The 24826-nt window shown below is 34.2% G+C and overlaps 1 protein-coding gene across 1 annotated transcript in view; it reads left to right on the forward strand.

Moving 5' to 3' along the window:
• The window catches only part of LOC116666107 (translation initiation factor IF-2-like), a 164048-nt gene that overhangs the window by 134569 nt on the left and 4653 nt on the right, over positions 1-24826 (forward strand). Inside the window, exons 3-6 of the mRNA XM_032488207.1 lie at positions 19816-19860; positions 21675-21740; positions 22090-22116; positions 22765-22838. Of these exons, the coding sequence (XP_032344098.1) occupies positions 19816-19860; positions 21675-21740; positions 22090-22116; positions 22765-22838 (212 nt within the window). The remainder of the gene's footprint in view (positions 1-19815; positions 19861-21674; positions 21741-22089; positions 22117-22764; positions 22839-24826) is intronic.

Genomic DNA, 24826 nt, shown 5'->3' on the forward strand with positions numbered 1-24826 from the left:
AAGGATCTTATTATTAAAAAAAAAAAAAAATGTTTTCAGCAGCAAGGATTTTTTTTAAGGTGTAAGTGTTTCTTCCCAGACTTGATGGCTTGATCCCCCTGACCAGCCCCCCTCATTGCCATCCCATAAAAGCTTGTGGTTTTGAACCTGATGAAACAGGTGAACACAGGTTATGCCTTTTCCTCCGTTGATATTATGAAACTATCCCAGTTCACTGGAAGAATTTCCACTAGATTAAAATAAATAGAGTGTCATAATTTTTATTCAAATTGAATAAATGGATGTAAAACATTTAAAAAATTGTGCATACCCTTTGGCCCAGGAAATTCGGTTTTAAGAATGCAGAAAATAATCATGTGTCTGGGCTAGATTTTGCTGCATAACTATAGCAGATGAAAATTGGTAAAATTAGGAACAACTTGAGCGTCCAATTGTGCTCAGATAAAACATATTGAGGTTTATATAATGTAGCAAAGATTGAAGTGAGGTAGACTCATACTTTATAGCAATGATAAACTGAGATACTTAGTAAAAATCTATCAAGCACCTACTAAATGTCAGACACTTAGGTACTGAATGTAGGGCAATAAGGAAGACAAACAGAATTGTGATCTTACCGAATTCCATTATGTAGAGAAGGATTGACAGTGATAGAAAAGGGTGTTTAACATACATTTTAGGGAAAAATGAGATGTCTTAACTTGGGTTCCCTGGGAAGCAAAGCCAACAGCAGATGGATCATGTGCTATTCTTCTATTAGGAAGTGTAAGCCCTGGGAGAAGACGTGAAGGACAGGGAGGGTGAGGCAGGGAGAAAGGGAGAGCCAGCAGGAGGAGATGGCATCATTGATCTGGTCGCTGCTAAATGAAACCGGTGACTAGATCGGTGAGGCCAAGTCCTCTCAAGAAGCCACGTAAAGTGTGTATCTGGACACTGGAGGGTAGGTGTTGTGAGTAGAGAGGGAGAAGAATGTATCTGCTGCTTTCTGTCTGCCATTGGTTAGTTCTTTCCTATAGGAAGTTAAATCCTCAATGCTTCCAGGGTACTCCCTAATGGGGGTGGATACTGAGAGTGGGTTCATCTGTGAGCCCCCCCAAGGCATGTCCGGTGTGCCTGTGTGAAGAGGGCTAGAGCTCACCCAGAAGAGGCCCGGACATCTGATGCATGTAGGACATCAACTGAGTAGATTACAGAATAGAATAAATACTATGATTCTATTTTTGGCATAGAAATTATGATAGTATTAACAATGACTAAAGATGGGTTTGGGAATATGGCTTGCATTTATTTTCTTCTTTTATCTGGTTTTTTTCTCTATTTTTTTCTGTAATGAGCATGATTGTTTTTGTAATAGTAAAAATTAAAATTCAGTTTTTCAATAGAATTTCATTATTCTCCATATTTAAGAAATTTCTCATTTCCTCCAGTGGTCGGTTGTTTACTTAGATTTCGGCTAATTTATCCAAATTTATCTTGGCAAATAATAAAGGGTTACCAACTTCTGCAAGCGATCAAGCTGACAAGTCAGTTTAATGATTCCTTTTAATCTGTACATTCAAAAATAATGTTAATGACCTCATCATCATAGGATATGTCCCTGAACAGTAGGAGCTTACAAATGATAAGGAAAATAGAAAATAAATGTAAATAAATATATAAAGTGCTTAGCATGACAGATGGTAAAGAAACCTTTTCTATGATGATAACTAAGTACAGAGTAGAGATGAGGGTTAGGGGTGCAGTTTTGGAGAAGGTTGTAAAGAAGTCTCACTGAAAGGTTAACATTGGAGAAGGGAGGGGAGGAAGTGAGGGAGTAATCCTAGAGGTAATTTAGGAGAACATTTTCGGAGAAGAAACACATCCGAAGATCAGAGACGGGAGTGTGCCTGCCATACTCAAGGAGCAGCAAGGAAGCTGGGGCAGTGAAGCTTAGGGAGAAGTTCTACTACAGAGGAACTACACTGCTTTATGTAGCAAATGCTCAGCAAACATTGTATGAATTGCAGTAAATTTTATAAAACTGTGAGGTCCAAAGCCTGTGTGTTAAATAGGTCTAAGTCTTAGCGTAACGTCTGGCGGAGAATATATTTGCAGAATTAATTACTTCTCTCTTCCTTGTATTCTCTAAGATGCTCATTTATATTTTAAAAATGTTCTGTCATTTCAGTTTTAAGTCTTGGTACTTAACTGGGCTTTATTTGACTTCCTATTAGATGGTAAGTTTTGTGAGGGCAGGACTGTGTATTTTTATTCATTAGGGTAGTCCCAGCCTGGCACATACATCTTTTGAAAAAAATAACTTGCCACCTTTCTGACGGGAATTTCCAGAAAAAACAAGTTCAAGGTACAAATAAGGAAATCAGCTCACACTTAAAGTCACTTCTAAAAAATTAACTCAATCATTGGAATTCTAAGCAGAAATATTCTGAGATAAATTGGGGACAGGGGAGGGAACACGTTGTCAAAACCAGAAAAATGACAGCAGGAGGGAAGCCCCCCGTCCCGAGTCGGCTTTTCAGATACACGGAGCTGGCAGCAGCGGCCGATTTGCAGGGAAGTGGACTATGCTGTTTCTTAATAGCTTCCTTCACTCAGGTCTCTTTCACTCAAACATGTAGATTGAAAATAAACACCTTTTAAAGGAACACAGATCGCCAGGCTGATCTTCCGTATTCAGACTTTGCGCCTCAAGGCTTTCAAGTTGAATTGTTTTTTCTACTCTGAATGTTTTTCTCATCCCCTCTCCTTTTTCCAGCTAGCCGACTCAGTTTTCAGGTTTCAGAACAAATGCACTTTCCTCTGAGAAGTCTGCCTGTCTCCAAGATTATTTCAGGTCGGCCTTTTTATATGATCTCTTAGCACCATGATTTCTCCAGGATACCGTTCAACTGCCCTGTAAATAAATATTAAGTAGGAAATTAGCTGTCCAGTCTCTGCCTTCCTCATGGAAATATAAGGTCCGCAGGACGGAGGGGATGTCTCCCTTGGTCATGTCTCTATCTCCAAAGCTTGGCACGTCTTTGAAACATAGAACGCACTAAAATTTATAGGCATTAAAAATTATTGTTCAGATAAGCATAACTGGCAGAAAATATCCAGTCTCGACTGTTTTTTCTGAACAGTCTTAATTTAAGAATGTACACGGAATCACATAATCCAAAATTTAAGTGTTCATAAATGGGAAGAAAACAAGTTAAATCTCTGGCCTCAAGAGCTGCTTCTGGTTACACTAAAAATATCACCCAGTATCTTATTAATACCCTGTCATGCAGATATGATCGAGTTAACTCACCTCACAGAAAGAATGAAAATCTGTCATATATCAGCTTCTGCTTCAAGTTATGCTCTGATGCCAACTATGTGTCTCTTTTTAAAGATTGTAATTCTTTATTTTTTATATTGGTTCAGCACAAAGTTATAGCAAACTACAGAATTCTGCTACAATTACCAAACACTGCATAATTCCTGTCTAATTATACAGAACTAATGTGCAACCTTTCTGTATTAATAATAAAGCAATTAACCTAAAATACCAAATTGGTGTGAGTTCCTTGACTATTTTCTCATTACTGCAGTCTGTTCCTGGTTTTGAACAATTGTACATTGTACTTTATAAATGTTAGTGCCAGATAAGGTTTATTTTTACATCCATCACAATAGCCTTAACAATCACCACCTCCAATTTTCTCACCTTTCCCCTTCCCCAAATTTGTGTGTGTGTGAAAGGTGATGTCTGCAACAGAAGTTCATTACAAATCAGCTGAATTTACACATATAATTACGAATGTTAAGAGACATAGTATTGTATCATCATAGCTCTTTGAATTTACTTTTCTTCTTTTTTTTTAATACCAGTAGGTCTTGTAGGAGACGCTTACATTGTGTCTGACACTTCTGATGTTATGGTGTCAATGGAAGTATGTGTGAAAACCATTACCTTGTCAATTCCGTGGTGTCAATGGCAACTTGATGTCAATGAAAATGTATAAGGTTCTTCCATTATCATTGTAACAGCTTCTCTAGTCTTTTCAATATATCAAAAGACACTAGTCTGTAAGAAAGACTAACTACCTGAAATTGCAGCCTGCATCTCTTGAAATTAAAGCTGCGGTATTGCATTATGATTTCTCTTCACAGCTCGCGATAGCAAAAATATATAGAATCACAAGTAAATAAAATAATAAGTGGTTATTTTTGTAGCTGAGAATGTAAAATGACTTAAGTGTTGTGAATTTTTAGAATTCAATTGGCTGGTGCGCATAACAGGGAAAATTTCTGTTTATAAGTGGAAATAATGAAGAGAACTTCAGCTGAAAATACACTATGAAACCCTCACAAAAGCAGGAAGGTCACTGGAAGCAATTACTTTACCTAAAATTATGCCCATCAAAAGCAGCAGTGTCCCTGTTGTGATATTGAACTGTTTCCTGTAGTGGCTTCCTAGGACGAGAGTAATCATGGTATATCACTAATCTTAGGTAAATAACACTTAGGTTCTTGTGTAATAAAATAAGTATGGATTGCATTGTGCTTTCACACCATTCGTGTTTCTCTCCCACATGTACAGTGTGGTTTAACAAGGCCCATTCAATTTTTTATGACTCTTTAACATAAATTTTGCCCCAATTTCCTTTGGCAGATGTTGAGTACTTACAAAAGCATCTGACTGGGTGCTTTGCCAGGCAAAACACACACACACACTCTCTCTCACACTCACCCACTCACACTCAAATAGTGGCATCATTTGCTTTAGGTACTAATTATTAGAGATGATAGCATTTGTGAACTCACTTATAAAATATTAGGAATACGATTATTTTCAGAAGTTTTCCTATTAGATTTTTGGCATATGGGATTTTTAGAATAAGAAAGAATTTGTAAAATTTTGGAATATATATATATATATACATATACATGTGTGTGTGTATCCCTACCTTTAAGAACCTGACATTGTAAAGGGGAACAAAAGTCTATAGGCAGATTATTATTTTAAGAGATGCTTTTTATTATTACTTTTTTTAAATTTTGCATCCTGAAGTCTTGGGTGACTTCATAAGAAAGGTATGTCACTTGTGCTGTCTTAAAATAAATATAGGGTTTTCAAAGTAAAGAGTGAATGGATTGCTTTTGCTGGCTGAACAAATGAATTAATACATAATACAAATGTCACTGACATGTGTAAATGATGTATATTTGTATGTATGTATATAATCAGGTAACCATGTTATGATTTGATTCATAGCCATAAAGCATACATCTCATTTTAAATTTGGGGTCAAAATATGTTATGCCTATATTACCTGGATCTAAATTTAACATTTTCCCTTAATCCTTTGCTGATTGTTTTTTGAGGGCATTTCAGTGTTTACAAAAAGGAAGACTGTAATTAAAGCTTTCAGACTTTCAATGAATTTATTTGTTACTTGTAGCAGTTCTGATGAAAATCTGAGAAGAAAGTTTAAACCAATCGGATCAGATATGTTTTTTTAAAATTATATATAGATTTTAATGAATGGTATATATTCTGTGATTTCCTCTTTGCAGAATAATCATGAGTTGGGAACATTTTGAAGCAGATTCCTCTGTGTGTGTGTGTGTGTGTGTGTGTGTGTGTGTAAGTGTGTAAGGATATTGAAGATTATGGAAACTTTTTTGAAATTGGTATTTTCTAGCTATTAAAAAGAATCATCATGCTTAATAGCCCCATTCAAAAATGGAATCCCTGTGGATTAATTCTGATGGATATATAACGTACATTTTAATTTGCATCCATACACAGGACTGGAGGTGGGAAGACAGGGACCAAGAATAAAAGAGGAGAGAAAGAGAGGATGAAAATATGTGTTTTTTTCTTTCTTTTTTCTTTCTTTCTTTCATCCATCTTCATCATCATCGTCTATCTAAGTTGTGCGATATAAATATCTTATGCATCTTATACGGATATAGAGATCTTCAGATCTATCTGTCTAAAGATAGAGGGAGAAATTGGAAAACCAATTAATAGAATGGAGAGAGGAGAACAAGGAACTGTTGTTACTTGGAGAAAATAAAATTGAATATTAGGCTGAAAAGCTTTGCTCTCAACTATGGGAGCTGTCATGTCTCCAGCTGGAGAAGACTCTTTTAGGAGACACGCTCTCACCACAGTGCTCTGTTTTCCCGTTTGTGAGAGCGGAAAGAGAAGGCACCACCATGGAAGACGTTCTCCGAACTTATTTAACAATTTTCTACTTCTGAGCCGGGTACATCCTCACGCAGCTTGAGTCCCATGCCAGCAGCGTATCTTCGTGCCCCAAATCAAAGGTGTTGCAGGAAATTCAAGTGGTATTTTCATTTTAAAGACAATAGTGACATTGAAATGAAACCAAAGCTGTTCACCTCAAAATGTGAATCAAACTGTACCGGGGGGTGGTAGTGAAAAATACCCCCAAAGCCTGGCTTGGGAAGGGAGATTGACATTCTTGGCCTCGCATGAGCAGTTTGGGTAAAGCTGGGTGCCCTTTCTTGTATTAACTCATCGTATCTTTCCTAATATTTCTGTTGTATTATTGTCAAAAGGCAGAGGTGCTGAGAGACAACACATTCCAAAATGAAAGTTGGCTTCCTCAGCTAAGTAAGGCAAATGTTATCCCTGAGGTCAAAGACTGTCTGAATCAATAGCGCACTATTCTATATAGTTGAATTTAAATGGTGAGTCAGTTTACGTAATCCAAATTCATGTCAGCTGCAAAAGAACTCTTTAAAAATACCTCGCTGTTGTGCATTTCTTAAAACTGCAAATTAGCAGCAAATTACTAGAGACCATTCTATGAACGCATCAGTATATCTTGATGCACTAGTGATTAGGGGGTCTTCATATTTAGCTGCTTACCAAATACTTTTTGATACACAAGTATTTATTTTCAAGCACCATGTAGAAAATGTTAACTAGAGTTGCTGTATCCACAGAAATTTTAAGCCACTTATTTTGTTTCCAATTAACAAATTTATTTCAAAGGCGGTGAAAGCTGATTAAAATATCTGCCACACAGCCACTCTATAACGCAAAATAATTTATCTCAAATGAAATTCAGAATTTTAAAGTAGACTCTTTTGCCAAGCTTGTAACAGTTAATAACACCTTGATCTCTTTTTTTCTTTTTAAAAATATTTTCTTAAACTTTGACATATTCAGCACACTAAATCCTAACTTAAAAATAACTCTGTGTAGTATTGAGTAATTCCATTGAACTGAGTCTATCTCACCACTATTTCCCAGCGTTTATCAAGAACTGTAGTATGTCAGGGACTATTTTATGTTATTTTATTTAGGCTTCACAAAAATCCTGTGAAGTAGATGTTATTATCGCCATTCTATGGACGAGAAGACTGACATGAGATTGAGTAACTTGTCCTAAAATTTGCTAGGCTATCAAGAGCTATAATTGGACTTCACACCCAGTTCTGTATAATTACACAGCCAGTGTGCGTTCAACCATGCTATTCTTTTTTGGAATTAGAAAAAATGTAAAATCGAAGAAACGTTCCTTAAAGTATTTTTGTGTTTTGTATCAGCCTGGTTGATGCTGGGTTGAATTATGGGTTTTTTTTACTTTTTACTGTAAGCAGTGGGGTAAAAATGTGGGAATCTAGGAGAAGTGGAGAAGAGAGGTAAAGAAGCTGGTCAGTTAATGGCATCCGTGGGTTGTGTTCAGGAGCAGAGATGATCCTCTTGGTCTTCATTACTTGAAGTAAGGTCCAGGACCCAATAGCTTGTTCGAAATGCAGACTCTCATCCCAACTCCAGACCTGCCCAGTTAGAATCTGAACTTTAACCAGATCACCAGGTGACTCGAGGGCATCTTACATGTCCAGAAGCACTGGTCAGGTGACTGACTTCAGCGAACATAGGCTGAGTTGCTATTTTCGCTCGCTTTGCAGAGGTGGAGTTGACCCGCAATGCTGTCTGTAAACCTGAAGTTCTGTACTCTAATGAAGATGGCGGCTGCTCAGGAGGGGTTGCCATGGGATTTAGAAAGGCTAAGGCCCCAGCAATCTGTCCAGCCAGACTCAGGGGAAATCACATCGAAACAGTAGAGACTTGGCAAGCAGCCAGCATTATCACACTAGCTTCTTTTTCTTTCTTTTTCTCTTTTTGTCCAGACCTGTGTCTAATGCCCATGTATGCCTTCACTACAGCTCCAGTCTGGGCATGAGCGGAACACGATTGGATGATGTCAAAAGAGCAAATGCTGAAAGATAAATAACTGGTGAGGGAAATTTTTTAAAAAACAAAGATTCTTGGTGAAGTACTGAATAAGTGTTTCAGAGAGGAAGAGAGAGAGAGAAACACACTCATGATTCAGGGGTGAAAATTTAAGGAAGTTACCTTCCTCTCTCAGAGTTAATATCTGTTTGGAATCCAGATTTAATACCTACTTAGTCTCTCAAGCCGTGGGGTTATTTTTTATCTGAGCACATAATTTTCATACCATCAAGAGAAAAAAAATCTTGTCTAGATGTAAACCTTTACTAGTAGAAGATTTCAAATGCATTAATAACTTTTATTGAATTAAAAGGGTGTGACATTAAATTATAACCTTAACTGTCATAATAATATGGCATAATAGCATAATTATGATTAAATTATTATCACTATTATATCTGTCACAGATAAATCTTCTAGATAGATTAAAAAAAAAAAAAACCTAACTTGTTCATTATTTTACATTCCCAGCAAGTGTCCTATAGTCAAGTCACAAATTCATATAATGTCCTTGAGAGCTGGATTTTTTGTTAGAAATTCAGTTACATGGAAGTATGTGAAAACCCACAGATGGCAAAATTTCTACTGAATATGCATTTGATGTGATTATGTGTCTCATATACTCCAGCCACAAATATTTTGCACTTATGAACTATGCCATAGTTAAACTTGTTTTGGATAGTATGTGAATGATGATGAACTGGGTTGAAAACTTTGAAGCTTAGTGAAGCCTTGCCCTTTTCACTCTGTGAACATAGTTACCCCACTGCCCCTTGAAGCACACTGCTCCAGGTGAGGTGCCGTCTCTTTTCCTTTTTATGTTTAAAGAATACAAGTTATGATCAAATACATACCAAAGTTTTCATTAATGATTTAAAAAGGGAAAGAAAAGAAAGCTTCCATTTAGGTAGAATATCCACAGAGCAAAACTTACTTTTATATGTACTACCTTTCATGTAATCTGTGTAATAATTTTTTGAACTGTATATTATTCTTATAACTTACAGATGAGGACGTCAGACTTAGAGTGGTTAAATGCTTTGCTCAAGGTCACATAGCTAGTAAGTGGGAGAGCTAGTTAGGTAAGACTTCACCTAAGTCTTGGATGGTTAGTCTTTTTTTGATTGATTCATTTATTCATAAAATACATGTTGAACACCTATTATGTTCCAAGTATTACCACTACATTCTGATGTACAATGATAAGCAAAGAGAGGCAGTATTTGTCATTTCTTAAAGGTTGTAGTCTAATGGCGAGGGAGGGAGGGATGTGGGGGCAGGCAGTCAGTTAAATGTGAAAAACTGAGCAAGTGCTTTAGAGGAGAACTCAAGCCAGACGATCTTAATGTACTGGGAGTCATCAATATCTACCCCTGAACAAAGCCATTGAGCTGGGGTTTGAAGGAAAAGAAAGGAGATAACTTCCTGCAACAGCTTTGCGTGTAAAAGGGATGTGGGAACTGGGGTGGGGCGGTGTTTTGAAACAAAGGGAGCAGCATGTATTAAAACCCCAGTGTGGCAGGGAGTTTGACATTTTCAAAGAGAAGTAAAACATGGTCAGCATGGCTGAAGCATAAAAGGTGGGAGGAGTGGAGTGGTAAGAGTTGGAAGGAGGGCAGGAACCTGACTGCATGGCCTTCAGGAAAGACCCTGTGAAAGATTTGAAAGCATCTGCAGAACTCTATAATGGGTTTTAGGAGTTGGGTGAAAATGAGAAGACTTGCATTTTGAAAACTCACTGGAGGTGACATGTGGCCAGTGGATTGAAAGGTAGATAGGCAGTGGTGGAAATCAAAAGAAAAATGAGATTTTTAGACAGAGCTGGATTGTTGACTTCTAAATACCCACAGATCTTTATTTTTTTTTTAATTCTACTGCTATGTTTATAAATAATACTCATATCCTACTAGTGCTGGATTTATCCATTTCAGGCATTGACTTCCTGCTATGTTTTCTGAACATTTTAAACTCCCCATTTTATTTCCCACTATTTGCCTATTTTAATAATATTATAATGTTAGTTAAGTCAGTGGGTGCATTATTACATTATTATGTTGTAAACATTATGTCCTGATTGTAATGCATTATGATTTTATTTTTTGTTTTTTTTTTTAATTTTCCTGGGATCAATAATTGTTTTCACTTGCTTAGATTTCTATAGATCTACTTTTAGAGTTTGCTAAATGTTTCAATGTATATCTTTACTTTTTTTTCAAATTCACAAGTACATCAAATGATCCATTAGTTCCATTTTTTCCCAGAAACCTCCCTTTGGCTTGCCTCTACCCCCTCTTCCCACCTGTATTGGTTGTTCTGCAGGCCAGCTGTTCAGCTGTTGACCTGGAGTCTTCCTTTACTGTTGTCATAGAATTCCTTATTCTGCCCTCCTCTGAAAAATGCCATGCCATTCTGACTTCTTTATATCTCATGTTCTAATTCTCTTCCTGTCCTTGGAACCTTTTAGTAACTTACCTGATTTCTGGTATTATGAAACTCTAGAATTATGGAACTATGTATTAAAAAATACTACTGTATATTGCTTTTTACAAATTGTGGATGCTTCCAATGTTTTATAAATTGTGGATGCTTTCGATGTGTAGGTTCAAACTTTCCTAATATTATTTTTTAATAACTCCTTCCTCTGTTCCCTCTTATCTCTGCTGTGAGCCTCCTGTTAGTTGGATGTTAACCTCGACAGCAAGCCTGCATTGTTCTTATTGAAAACTCCTTTTCTTGTTTTCTCACTTCTATTTTCAATTTGTCTTAATTTTTGTTCTTTCTGCAAGATTTTTTTTTCAGTCCCACCTTTGTATTAATTGCTTATTACCATGTTCTTGATTTCAAGTATGTTTTTCTTTTTCTCCTATTTTTTTGATTTATTCATGTTGCTATTTTATTAGGATACAATATCTCCTTATCTCTTTGTCTCAGAGAAAGTAAGTTGTCTAAGAGAAAATAAAGGTTTAATTAAAGTATATTTTTTCCTTCCCACTTTTTTTGAAGTTTTAATTTTTTTTATTGAAGTATAGTTGATTTACCATGTTTATGGTGTACAGCAAAGTGATTCAGTTACATATGTGTTCTTTTTCAGATTCTTATCCATTATAGGTTTTTGCAAGGTATTGAATATAGTTCCCTGTGCTATACCCCTTCCCATTTTTTATTATTTTTATCTCTATATTTCATGTAAGATGCTTTCCTCAAATATCTTCTGATCTATGGACATACAGTCACATTTCAATGGTGGCATCTGTGATTCAGATCAACCCTCACACTGAGAACAACTGTAAGGGAGGACATTTCAAAATAATAAAAATTTCAACTGCAAGGAATTAGAGTAATTCTGAACTTACATTCACATCATTATATTACCTCAAAGACCATAAAAGAAAAATTAAAATACTCACTAGGAAAGTAGATTGAGCCCAAATCATAGTGATTAAAATTGTTCAGCTCTTTCAGTAATTGATAGAAAAGGTAGAAAAAATTGGAAATATTGATTTCAGACAATTACAGATTTTTTAGAAGTACAGTTGACCCTTGAACAATGTGGGGATTAGGGGTGCCAACCCCTGCACCGTTGAAAATCTGCGTACTGCTATCTTGCCTCAAAAACAAAGGAATTGATAAATGATCCATCCAAAGGCAGGAAACTGAAACAGTTTGGATAGAATCAGGACTTAAACCCTAGTTCTTTTGATTCCATATATGATGGTCTGTAATTGAACACAAACTTCCCCCCACACTTAGCTTATTTAAATATCTATTAAGTGAAAATAGAGGTACTATATGTATTGAAAAAACCCACATATAAGTAAACCCTTGCAATTCAAACCTGTGTTGCTGAAGGGTCAACTATGTATAGAATAGGATTCTAATTCATGATTAAAAGTGGACTCTCTACATGTCATCATTAAAATAACATGAACAAATTTTATATAGACTGGATATAAATGATATATGTGTGTATATAATTATACTATATATGTGTGTATATAACTATAATCAACAGGTGCAAAATACTTCTTTTCAGGTACACATAGAGTAACTATAGAAACTAACAACATGCTGAGCCATAATTGTAGTTTCAACAAAATTGAAATCATATACAGATTATATAATCTTAGCATAATGAAATTAAGCTAGAAATAAATAATAGGAAAATAAGAAAAATCCCTATTATTAAGAGATTAACAAGTGAAAAAATAAAATTAGTTTGAGCTGAATAATAATGAAAATTCTAAATATAAAAACTTAACGAATTCACTTAAATTCATGCTTAAATAAATGTGTACAGCCTTAACTTCATAAGATAGCAAAGAAGAAAGAGTAAAACAAATGTGGTAAGCATCAAGTTCAAGAAGTTGGCAAAGGAGCAGCAAATCAGACATGAAGAAAATTTTAAACAGAAAAAATAAAGGATAGGGATTACCAAAATAGAAACTAATATACAATAGAATGTTAATAATCCTAAAAGTTTGCTAGTTTTTTTTTAATTTTTAAAATTAAAGAAACCAAAATTAATAAATCCTTCCAAGACTGATGAAGAAAAAGTTGAGAGAGGGCACAAAAGTCACTATCAGGAATGACACTAAATACCATACAGGCACTAAAAAGATCATTAGAGGGTATTATGAACCAGTTTATAACAATAAATATAAAATATTAAATAAAGTGGACAGATATCTTCTTCTGGTCAAAAGTCCAGTATTTATTCTCTTACCTAAAACAAGTGGGAAATCATACAAAATTAAACAAAAGTTTGCAGACACTGGAAAACAGGCCATGCCAGACTGTGTTCCCTGAGAGAAGGGAAATGCATGAACTGGTCCCTATTCAAGCCCCAGATTACTTCACACAAGCAGTTTCCAGGTTGCTCTGCAAGGAGAGGGAGTTGAAATACATCACTGAGTTGAAATGGCAGGAATTGAATTTGGGGAGGTCGAAGTGGCTAGAATTTGTGAGGCTGAGTACAGTGAGTAGGAATCTGCAGAGAGAGAGGGGGAGAGAGAGAGAGAGAGGAAGGGAGGGAGGGAAATGCAGAGGGGTTCTCTCAAGTCTTTGCTGAGTACTGATTGTACGTGTTTGAGAGGACACTGTCCCAGAAACAAATCTTTCCTCTGGGGAAAGATCTGCCAGCCTGGAGGAGGGACAATGATATTGTGAGCTCATTTTAGAATGAGACTGTTTCATGTTCCCACTGACCAAAGTGAAAAGAGCTCATAAACATAGCTACATAGAGATTTAGGTAAATATTCAGAAGGGTATTGCCTTAAGAATGGGCCTAAACTAATCTTAAACAACCAGCTTCTCTGAACTTGAAAGAATCCAACTGATTTTAAGTAACTGAATTCTGGGAATAAATCTGATATTAATTAAAGAAATACAATAAAATCCAGGAACTAAAAAGGTAAAATTGGCAATGTTTGGGATCCAACACAAAATTACTAGGCATGCAGAGAAGCCATAAAATATGACCCGTAACCAACAGAAGAAACGATTAATATAAAGAGACCTAGAAATTGCAACTATGATTACGTATTTATAATACATACACTGTAATTATACCCCATTGTTCAAGAGGTAGAGAAAAATATGATGAATGACGTGGTGAGAAACGCAAGATTTTAAAAAGACTTAAACACATAGACTTTAAAAATGCACAAGGTGGAACAAAGCTTATTAGGCACTGAAGGAGAAAAGACCAATAAATACGGAGACATACACAAAAGAACAAATGGCACCACAAATTGTCAATATAAAATGCATTTTTTTTCATTTAAAATGCCTTTTAAGCAACTGTTTAGACAAAAATAACAACAGTATTTTCAGGCTTAGAGCATAAATAGAAGTAAAATGCATGATGAACTCACAAAGGGAAGAGGTAGGGACATGGAACCATGCAGCAAGGTTTTCATGCTGTATTTGAAAACCTGTATCATTTGAAGATAAACTGTGATTAGTTAAAAATGCACTTTGTGAACCTTACAGGTACCACAAAATTTTTTTAAAGTTATAGGAAGAAAAGATAATACTGAAGGTAAATTGAAATTATTTTAAAAATATAGGAAAAGGACTATAAAAATAAAATTAACAAAAAGCACAGGGGACAAATAGAAAACAAATAATATGACAGATTTGAGCACATGGCAGAATTTGTCAATTTGGATAAAAAATCTATTTTCTCATGTTCATTTCTTTGTACAAAAGCCCCACTGTCCATAGAAAAACATGGATAGGTTAAAAATAAAAGGATGGAAGAAGGAATACCCTGACATACTAATCACAAAAGCTGGAATGACTGTGTTAATATCAGAGAAGGAATACTTCAGAAAAAAGATTATGAGAAAATTCATATTGATGAAGAGGTGAATTCACCAAGAGGATATAAAAGTACTAAATGTGAATTCACATAATAACAAGAGTTTTGGAATACACAAAGCAAAAACTGATCAAACTGAAAGAAAAAATAATAAATAAACAATTATAATTTCAAGAAATTTCAGCACTCCTCTTTCAATAACTAATAAACATGTAGATGGAAAATCAATAAATAGAATACTTCAGCACTATTAACCAACTTGACCTCACTGACTTTATAGGGCTTCCCTCCCTTCCAGCTACAGCAGAATACACACTCAAGTGCACGGAGAGCATTTAACAAGACAGAACACAAATTGGATCCCCAAAAAAGTCTTAATGCTATTAAGAGGGTTAAAATCATGCAAAATTATATTTTCAGACCATAGCAGAATTAGAATAGAAATGAGTAACAGAAAAATATCTGCAAGGTCTCAATATTTATAAATTAAGCAATATATTCTCAAATAACCCAAAAGCCAAGGGAAAAAGTCACACAGGAAATTAGAAAATATTTTGAATTCAATGTAAGTATAAAGATAACATCAAATTTTTTGTAAGGTTGTTAAAGCTGTGCTAAAGAGAATGTTATAGAATTATATTTTTCTATTAGAAAATAGAAAGGTCTTAAATAAAGAGCTTAGATTCCACCTTAAGAAATTAGAAAAACAGCACCTGAAACTCAAAGTAAATAGTGAAATGGACTTCTTCTTCTTCTGTCAGTTTTGAAAAACTGACAGAAGAAGAAGAAATAAAACTTAACAGTCATCATGTTTAGAAACATAGACTTTGTAATTTCAAACCTTCTCACACACTTTTCTTTCCTGGAAAATTCAGATTGCTTGTGTATTATCAAATATACCCACTGCTGGGTATTTATTTTGGTAAGTGTGTTTGCTATTTTGCATCTACATTTGAGTGAGATTAGACTGTATTTTACCTTAATTTAATGTGTCAGGTTTAAGGTCAAGGTTAAACTTGCCTTGTAGATTATGAAAATATGTGATAGAATTCACTAGTGAAGCCACCTTTGCCTTTTCCTGGAGAAGAGAAAAAGAATGAACATCTTCTAACTCAGTCTTCCTCTAACTCAATCTACAAGGCAAGTTTAACCTTGACCTTAAACCTGACACATTAAATTAAGGTAAAATACAGTCTAATCTCACTCAAATGTAGATGCAAAATAGCAAACACACTTACCAAAATAAATACCCAGCAGTGGGTATATTTGATAATACACAAGCAATCTGAATTTTCCAGGAAAGAAAAGTTGTCTTAACACTTAAATATCAATATATGTAATAAACCAGTATTAACAGAATAATGGAGAAAGTTTTATGATTGCCTGGTGCAAAAAAGAGATTTTCATAAAATTAGTGCCCATTTATGCTCAAAGAATACAACTGGAAAACGAAGATTAGAAGAAATATTTCTTAATCTGATAAATACAAGAAATAAGTTACAACTAGCCATCATTATGGAAAAGTACTGAAATCTTTCCAACTGAGATCATGAAGGTACATAAAGATGTCAACTTTTACAACTATTATTGAACATTTTAACAGTGCTATCTTGTGCAGGAAGGTAAGGGGAAAAAACATAAAAGTATTTGGATTTTGAAGGAAAAAATGAAATGGTTATTTGTTGATGACATGATTATATACATAGAAAACCTAAAAGGGTTACAGATAAATTATTAGCATTAATAAATGAGCTTATTAGCAAGATTTCTGAATACAGATTCAAAATCTCACAATTAATTATATTTCTCTCTACACTAAGAATAAGCAATTATAAAATGAAATATGAAATATGAAAATGATAACATTTAGAATACACCAAATATTCAATACCTAAGATAATTCTAAGGGAAAGACAAAATAACTCTGTGGAGATGACTATAAAATATTATTGAGAGAAATTAAAGAAAGTCTAAATTAAAAAAAAGATATGCTTTGTTCATGGATAGGAATATTCGATATTGAAGCAATTGTAGTTATTTACCGTATTGATCAATAAATTCAATGCAATCTCAAAAATATCCCATTTAATATCTATTAAATAGAAAATAAGTTAATTTTAAAATTTATATGGAAATGCAAATGGCTAAGATATTCTTTAATAAGAATAGCAAGATAAAAGGATTTACTCTAAAATTTAATAAATCTATGGTAATTAAAACAATGTGGTACTACCTCAAGAATGTAAAATAGATCGATGGACATAATTTTGGAGATTAAAAATATTCTCGCACCATATTAAACTTTTGATTTATAAAAAAAAGCTAGCTCTTCAGAGCATTGTTGAAAAGGAAGGTCTTTTTAAGAAACAGGGCCAATTGGATATCCATATGTTATGAAGAGAAACTTGGCCCTTTCATTGTAGCACACATAAAAATTATGTCCCGATGGGCTGTAGATCTAACTACAAATAGTAGAATAATAAAGACACCGGGTTGTGTTAATCTTGTAGAGTCCCTTAGTGGAACTTCACTTTAATATAATTGTATTTATTTACAATGCTATGTATTTTATTTACTTAAAAATTATTCTGAATGGCACTCATAGTCTTCTCCAGACTCCCAAAGGAATCCATGGAACAGCAAAGTTTAGCAATTCCTTTAAGTCAATTAAGAATATGTTCATGATATTTTATGCAGGGAATAATTTTTTAAATAGGACATAAAAAGCAGAAACCATGAAATAAAAACTAACTAATGGATTATATTAAAATTTAGAAACTTCCTCATCAAAAGGCTCCATTAAGAGAGTGAACATGCCAGGCACAGAGTGGCATATATAACTAACTGCAAGAACATAGGATGTATAACATATTCCTTTAAATCAGTAAGAAGAAGACAACAGAACAGAAAAATGGTCAATAATTTGAACTTGCATTTTACACAAATCCAAATTCCTTAATAATCAGGGAAGTGCAAATTAAAACAAAAATGAGGCACCACCAAGTACACATATGAGTCTAAAAGAAAAGTACTCATGGAGTATGAAAAAAATAACAATCTTTATCAAAGATATTTTAATGGGCTCCAATTCATCACTGATTGAGATAAGTACTTATAACATTAGAATTTTTAAACAAGTAGAAAAAAGGTAATTCTAAAACAGGCTTTTTCTAAAAAATATATTTTATTTGTTTTTCCATATAAATACATACATAAATGCTTTTTTTGATGGTGTATAGTTTTCAATTTTATCAGAGTATTTTAATTAATCTGAATTGTCTAAGATATTTATGTCATTCATTCACTCATTTCTTCATTCATTCATTTATTGAAAGATCTCTCCTTGACATAGAAAGAGATCTTAGTAATTGGGAAAGTTTGAGAATAGCCACTGTCTCTTACATATGTATGCAGCAATTGTGAGACAGGTCAATTTTAGGAATTTTAAAAATACGAAAGCAAACAATGGCATAAAATGGAAAGAACTATTATATTTGAAAAAAGGAGATCTACAAGAGACGCAGGATCTACGCAGGAAAATTGTGGAAACTATCTACAGGGATGCACTTGCCCCTTACCGTGGTGTGGTGGGCAGCTGGGAAGCAGGAGCCTTGGCAGTGAAGGAAGTCTGGCCTTTTCCTCCTTTACTTTTTCACATACACTTGAGAATTGTCAGCAGCATCTCTGCAAGTGGTCTGCTAGTCCATTCCAAGTTAAAAGCACAAAATAAAGGAACACTACCCATTTGAAGACCTGTAACATGATCGAAAGTGTTCATCTTCCTGTGTGGTCTACCTCCTTTCCATCTCTCTGGACCCCTAGAAATAACTACCCTCCTGAATTTACTCCTTTGTCTTTAAAAAAAAATAAAGTTATCACACATATGTTGTTTCCTTAAACAACATTGTTAAGATTATCTTCCTTTTGAGTTGTATGAAAATGATCTGAAGTGGTATCATGTTGTGCGTAGTCTTCTGTGTCTTGTTTTTTTAATATAAATATTTTTCTGAGATTCACCCATGGCGTCAGAGGTAGTCGTAGTTCATTAACGTGTGTTGCATTGTGTGCATATGTAATAATTTACCCCTTCTGCTCTTGACAAACGAGTTGTTTCTGTTTTTTTCAGACAGTATACACTACTTCTGTGAACACATTTATACACGTATCCTGATGAACATGTAGGAGTTTCACTAAGGCATGTACCTATGGCTGTGTCAGGTGTGGCCAAAAGTTAAATGAGCTGTCAGTCCCAGCAAATCTGTGGGCAGGAAGGAGGTCCACAAAATATAAAGATAGGACTGTTTGGTGAAATTTTCAAGGACAGAATGAATATTTTACATTTTCCTACAGATACAAGAGCACAGTGACACCTGAAAGGGCATGGAGCTAATAGTACGGGTTACACTACTGTGGGAAATAGAATGACAGTTTCTCAAAAAGTTAAACGTAGAATTCCACACAACCTAGCAATTCTGCTATTGGATACGTACCCTAAAGCACTGAACGCAGGGACTCAAACAAATCTTTTTTACACCAATGTTTATAGCAGCATTATTCACAAAAGCCAAAAGATGGAAACAACTGAAATAGCCATCAGTGCATAAATAGATAAACAAAACCTAGTGTCTACAAACAATGGAATATTATTCAACCTTAAACGAGCAGGGAAACTCTGACACATTCTTTGACACAGATGAACCTTGAAGACATTATGCTAAGTGAAACAAGCCAGACAGAAAAGGACAAATACTGCATGATTCCTCTTATATGAGGTAATTGGAGTAGTGAAATTCATAGTCAGAGGGTAGAATGGTGGGTGCCAGGTGCTGAGGGTCGGCAAAATGGGAAGGTATTGTTTAGTGGGTATAGAACTCCCGTTTGGAAAGATGAAAAAGTTCTAGAGATGGTTGATGGTAATGTTAGCACAACAATTATTATTCACCATTATTTGAACACCATTGGGTATGAGAGTACAGTTTGTAAGAAAGTGTAACCAAATATATATATTCTCACTACACACCAGAGTTCATTATAAGAAACTACAAATGGAATAGACAATAATGTTTCTAGTTACAGTTGCATTTTCCATGTGCTTGTTTGCACACACATATAACCAACTGTAAAACAACCTGAAGATCAATTTAGTGGGGAAAAAAAGTCAAATTTATTCTAACTTATTACTTATTAACTTGGCATACCTAAGATGATAGTGCCATCACTAAAAATACCTATTTTTTTTCTATTTTAGAGAATACAACTTCAATCAAAGAGAATAGAACCTACTCTTTCCTTTGTAAGTACCTGTTTGTGTATTGCAGAGTTTAGTATCACAAAGGCCAGAAACTCTTTTCCTTATGTCTTCATTGAGCACTCTTATTTTGAATTAGGCATCCTTACCCTAAGCATTCATTTTTACAATTGAATATAATTTGGGGTGCTTTTGTCAACAGCTCAGCACTCTCTGCATTTCGTTAGGTAATTTCTTTGTCATCGGTTGTGTCTGTAACACTTCCCAGTCAGCCTCATCGATGAATTCCATTAAGAACTTGTTTACTCCCCTTTTCAAGGCATTAATAAAGTTGTTAAATAAAACCAAGCCAAACAAGGAACTCCTTGGCAGCCTATGAGACACAAAACCTGAACTGAAAATAGAAATGTTTATCATTTCACTGCTCACAGACTTTCATCCAATATTCAATCTATTTGATGGTACCTTTATGTAAGGCAATTGGAATTAATTTTGTCAGTTGCATTTCACGATGTTTTAAACTCCCATCTCATTTAATGCAATAATTTTCTCAGATGGGCCTCTAGAAAGTTGCAGTGCAGGACGAGAGGGAATCATCTGCTTCAGAAAGGCTATCGTGTTCATATGTTAACCAAATAGGTTATAGGTAGGAAAAACTTTGAAGTAGAGACATCTTACACAGACATGACTTCCTCAGGCCAGCTATCACGATGAATAATTTGATGTAAAAATCAGGACATTAAAGAGGTAGGAATAGGGACAGGGGGAACATTTGAGGAAGAAGATCATTATTGTAAGGAGGTACTTTTAGATGGAAAGTGATTGGCTCTTGATCGGGACTGACCACCATTATTGTGATGGTGGAAAATTCCTAGGATCTGCACTGTCCAACAGAGGAAGCACCACAACCTGTGACTTGTGAGCACTGGACTTAGGACTGGTGCAACTGAAAAAATAAAGTTTTAGTTTTATTTAACTTTGAATTTAAATGATCACAAATGGCCAGGATCTACCGTGTTGGACAGCACAGTTCTAGAGTTACAAGGCAGCTACATTGGACGCTTAAGAGGAGAAAGCAGAAACCTTTTATTTAAGGATCACTCTGATTTAGACCTGAAAGTAAGGGCAGCCAGGTAAAGAGTTCTTTAGTTTTCTTGTAGCATGTTGCAACCTGAGTCACCAGATGGAATGAAAGCAAGCACTCATTTTTGTCCACGGTGCAATTAAGTGCAACTTCCTATGTATGAAACTCATCGGAAACTAGAACATGGTAAATGGAACAAAAGAGAGAGACTTCTCTTCAAGTAATATTTTTAAATATACTTACCTCAAGGGTTAATCACCATGTTTTGCAAGCACCTGCTAATATTTTAATAATATTTGAAAAAAATTTGCTCACTATGATCTCCTAGATTGTATTTATTCATTCACATCTATTGCAAAGTTGGTATTTGGTAGACATTAAATTAGCTGTTATTACTGCTTTTTCCTTTTAGTTTTATTGAGATATAATCAACAGCACTGTACAAGTTTAAGGTGTACAGCATAATGATTTGACTTGCATACATCATGAACTGATTATCACAATAAGTTTAGTGAATATGCACTGTCTTACATAGATACAAAATTAAAGAAATAGAAAAAACTTTTTTGTGGTGAGAATTTTTAGGATTTATTCTCTTGACAACTTTCATATGTAACATACAGTAGTGTTAGTTATATTCATCATGTTATTACATTCCTAATACTTATTTATCTTGTAACTGGAAGATAATTTTAAGAAGTGTTTATTTTTTTATCATTTATTACTTATTTCTTAATAATTTAAAGTAGATTCTTGTTTTCTTTCTCTGCTCCAGTTCCTCTCTTGATCAGCATTCTCCTATGGTGCTTTCATACCATCTACAGCATCTCAAAAATAACAGGTTCTTTAGTTTTTTTATTTATTAATGGAGTGCAGTAGGTGTAAAATATGAGTTATGAAATATTTTGCACCTAACTAAAAAGTTTTATGGACAATTTTATGAAAAATCATTGCAATTCTGTTGGAGAATAAATCATTTTTCCATAAGGGGTAATCTCAGACCTAATATTCTCAGTGTTTTTATTTGTGGATAGGAGAAATAGGACTTACAAGACATTGATTAAAGCGACAGTGAATAGTAAATTGGGCTTAGAGCTGATCGTTCTTTCTATGTAGACATTATGATTCTGTAAACATGTACGTGCAGACTTTTGCATGTTCGTAAGTTGTCTTTTCTTTTGGATAAATAGCTAAGAGTGGAATTTCTGGATCATATGGTAAGTGTATGTTTAAATTTTAAAGAAACTGCCAGATTGTTTCCAAAATGGTTGTATCATTTTTCATTCCCATGAGCAATGTATGAGAGTTCCAGTTGTTCTGCATCCTTGGTGATATGTGAGGTCGTCAGCTTTTTACTTTCCATTATAAATATATTGTGACACCTCACTGTGGATTTAACTTGTGACTAATGAAGTTGAGCGTCTTTCATGTGGTGACATGCCGTCAGCATCTCTTTAGTGATGTGTCTGTTCAAATCTTTTGCCAACTTTTTAGTAGGATTGTTTGTTTTCTTATTACTAACTTATGAGCCCTTTATATATTATGGATACAAGTTATTTCCCAAATATGTGTTTTGAAAATATTTTCTCCTAGTCTGTGGTTTATTTTCTTATTAGTGTGTCTTGAAGCAGACATTTTAATTTTGAAGATGCCCAATTTATAAAATTTTTATGAGTTGTCATTTTTCTTCTATATAAAATATCTTTGCCTAATCCAAAATCACAAAGATTTTCTTTTGTGTTTTCTTTTTAAAGTTTTGTGTTTTACATCAAGGGCTATATTAAGATCTATATTAAGTTAATCTATATATATGATGTGAAGACCTAGGTTCTTTTAAAAAAAACTGTATATTTAATTGTTTTCAGCACCATTTTTTGAAAAGGCTGTTCTGTATCCATTGAATTACTTTGGCAACTTTGTTCAAAAATCAAAGGCTCATGTAAGTATAGTTTTATTCCTGTGCTCTCCATTCTGTCCCATTCTTCTTTATGCCAGTACTTTACAGTTTTACAGTAAATCAAGAAATCTAGAAAAAAATCTATCTTTATTCTTTTTCAAAATCACTTCTGTTATTCTAGGTTGTTTATTTTTCCACCCAAGTTTTACAATCAGCTTGTTGATTTCTACCCAAAAGAAAAAGGTTGTTTGGGATTTTGATTGGGATTTTATTGAATCAACAGATCAGTTCAGAGAAAAATAAAATCTTAGAATACTGAGTCTTCTGATCCATGAATATGGTATAGACCTCTGTTTTTCAGGTCTTTGATTTCTCCAGTCAACTTTTCATAATTTTAAGTATACAAATCTTGCACCTCTTTTGTCTGATTTATCCTGAGATTATCCCATTAAATACCTAGGTATTTAATATTTTTGATGCTTTTATAGTTATGGTATTTATATATAATCATACATAAAATGTATTATTTTATATCATACATTATAAATACATATAATGTAAATATTTATATGTTTTAATTTGTACTATATAACATCAATTATATAAATATAATAATAATATACATTTATATATATATATATATATATATATATATATATATATATATATATGTAATGTATTTTTGGTATATTGACTTTTATCCAGTGACAGTTAGGAATGGTTTGTCTTCTTAATTAATTTATCAATTTATCATTATGTAACGTCCCTCTTTAGAATCAAGACTGGGGCTATTAGTTTGTTAGGGTAAACACACCCAGTAAAAAATGTGCTTTATCTGTTGAGGGATCACAGGCAGACATCTGAGAGCCCAGAAATGGGGGTCGTTGGACTTTGAAGGATGTCAGTTGACCCCATATTCTTCCCTGACACACTGGCAGTGACAAATTTTTGCAACAAGGGCGAAGGTCTCATCTTCTGTATCTACTTCTTGCTGAACAGGGGAGAGGACTTTAAGGCACTACTTAAATGAGGAGGGAGGGACAGTAATGGATACATGGCAGCACGGGGAATACAGTTGCAGGAAGACATTAGTTAATATCCAAAATATTGACTACCCATCCTGCTAGTAATTTCTAAGTATCAAACACTATCCTTTTCTCTTACAGAGATTTTTCATTTCATTTTTCAAAAAAGTCATTAAGCAATTTATATTATTTTAGAAACAGAATGAAGTAGCTCACCTAAGGGAGAAGTATGCCAACCTTTTCATTTTCCTAGATGACAACACTGCGATTTGGAGTTTGAGATTAATTTGAATAATTCGTTGCTTGTCAATGGCAGAACCAGGACTAGAACCTAAGACTCCAGATGCTCTCTTTCTCTGTATTAATCAGATAGTTTAATGTTAGGTAGGCCTACTTACATTTGAATCAAGTTGTTAGCATCTTTGAAGCTGGGCATATAATTGAAGGTGATTTTCACAATAGCTATGTGATCCCTGAAAGATAGAAATAAATGCCAGTTACTAAATAATGTGATAAAAATGAATTATACATATGGGAAATAAATTTCTAGGCATTACTGCTTTGACTGTGTGCTTAAAATGAGTCGGTAGGAGTTCTCCTAGCCAAACAACTCACTTGTTTCTGGGATATATTAACAGTGAAGTAACAAGAAATATTCAGAAAGTAGTCCTCCCTAAACACTTAACAACTATTTGAACACAATTTCTATTTTTATGGCTTATATAATAAGGGAAATTATAAGAGAATGAGGTTGGTTCAGTAAGAAACAGAAAAAAATGGAAGGGTTACTGAGGAGAGATGAAATTGATTGATTTTAACTGAAGAAGATGTTGAGGGCAAAGTTAATCAGCTCTTTTGAAGTTGAGTATCATTTTAAAGTGAGGACAGTAGACTTTAACAAGTTTTATTTTATAGTGTTTGAAATATACAAATGAATCCATATAAAAAGATGTAGGCTATGATGTAGAACATTAACATGAAAATATTTGAGCACAACTTGAAAAC

Source organism: Camelus ferus, chromosome 9 (genome assembly GCF_009834535.1).
Source record: "Camelus ferus isolate YT-003-E chromosome 9, BCGSAC_Cfer_1.0, whole genome shotgun sequence".
Classification (NCBI taxonomy): domain Eukaryota; kingdom Metazoa; phylum Chordata; class Mammalia; order Artiodactyla; family Camelidae; genus Camelus; species Camelus ferus.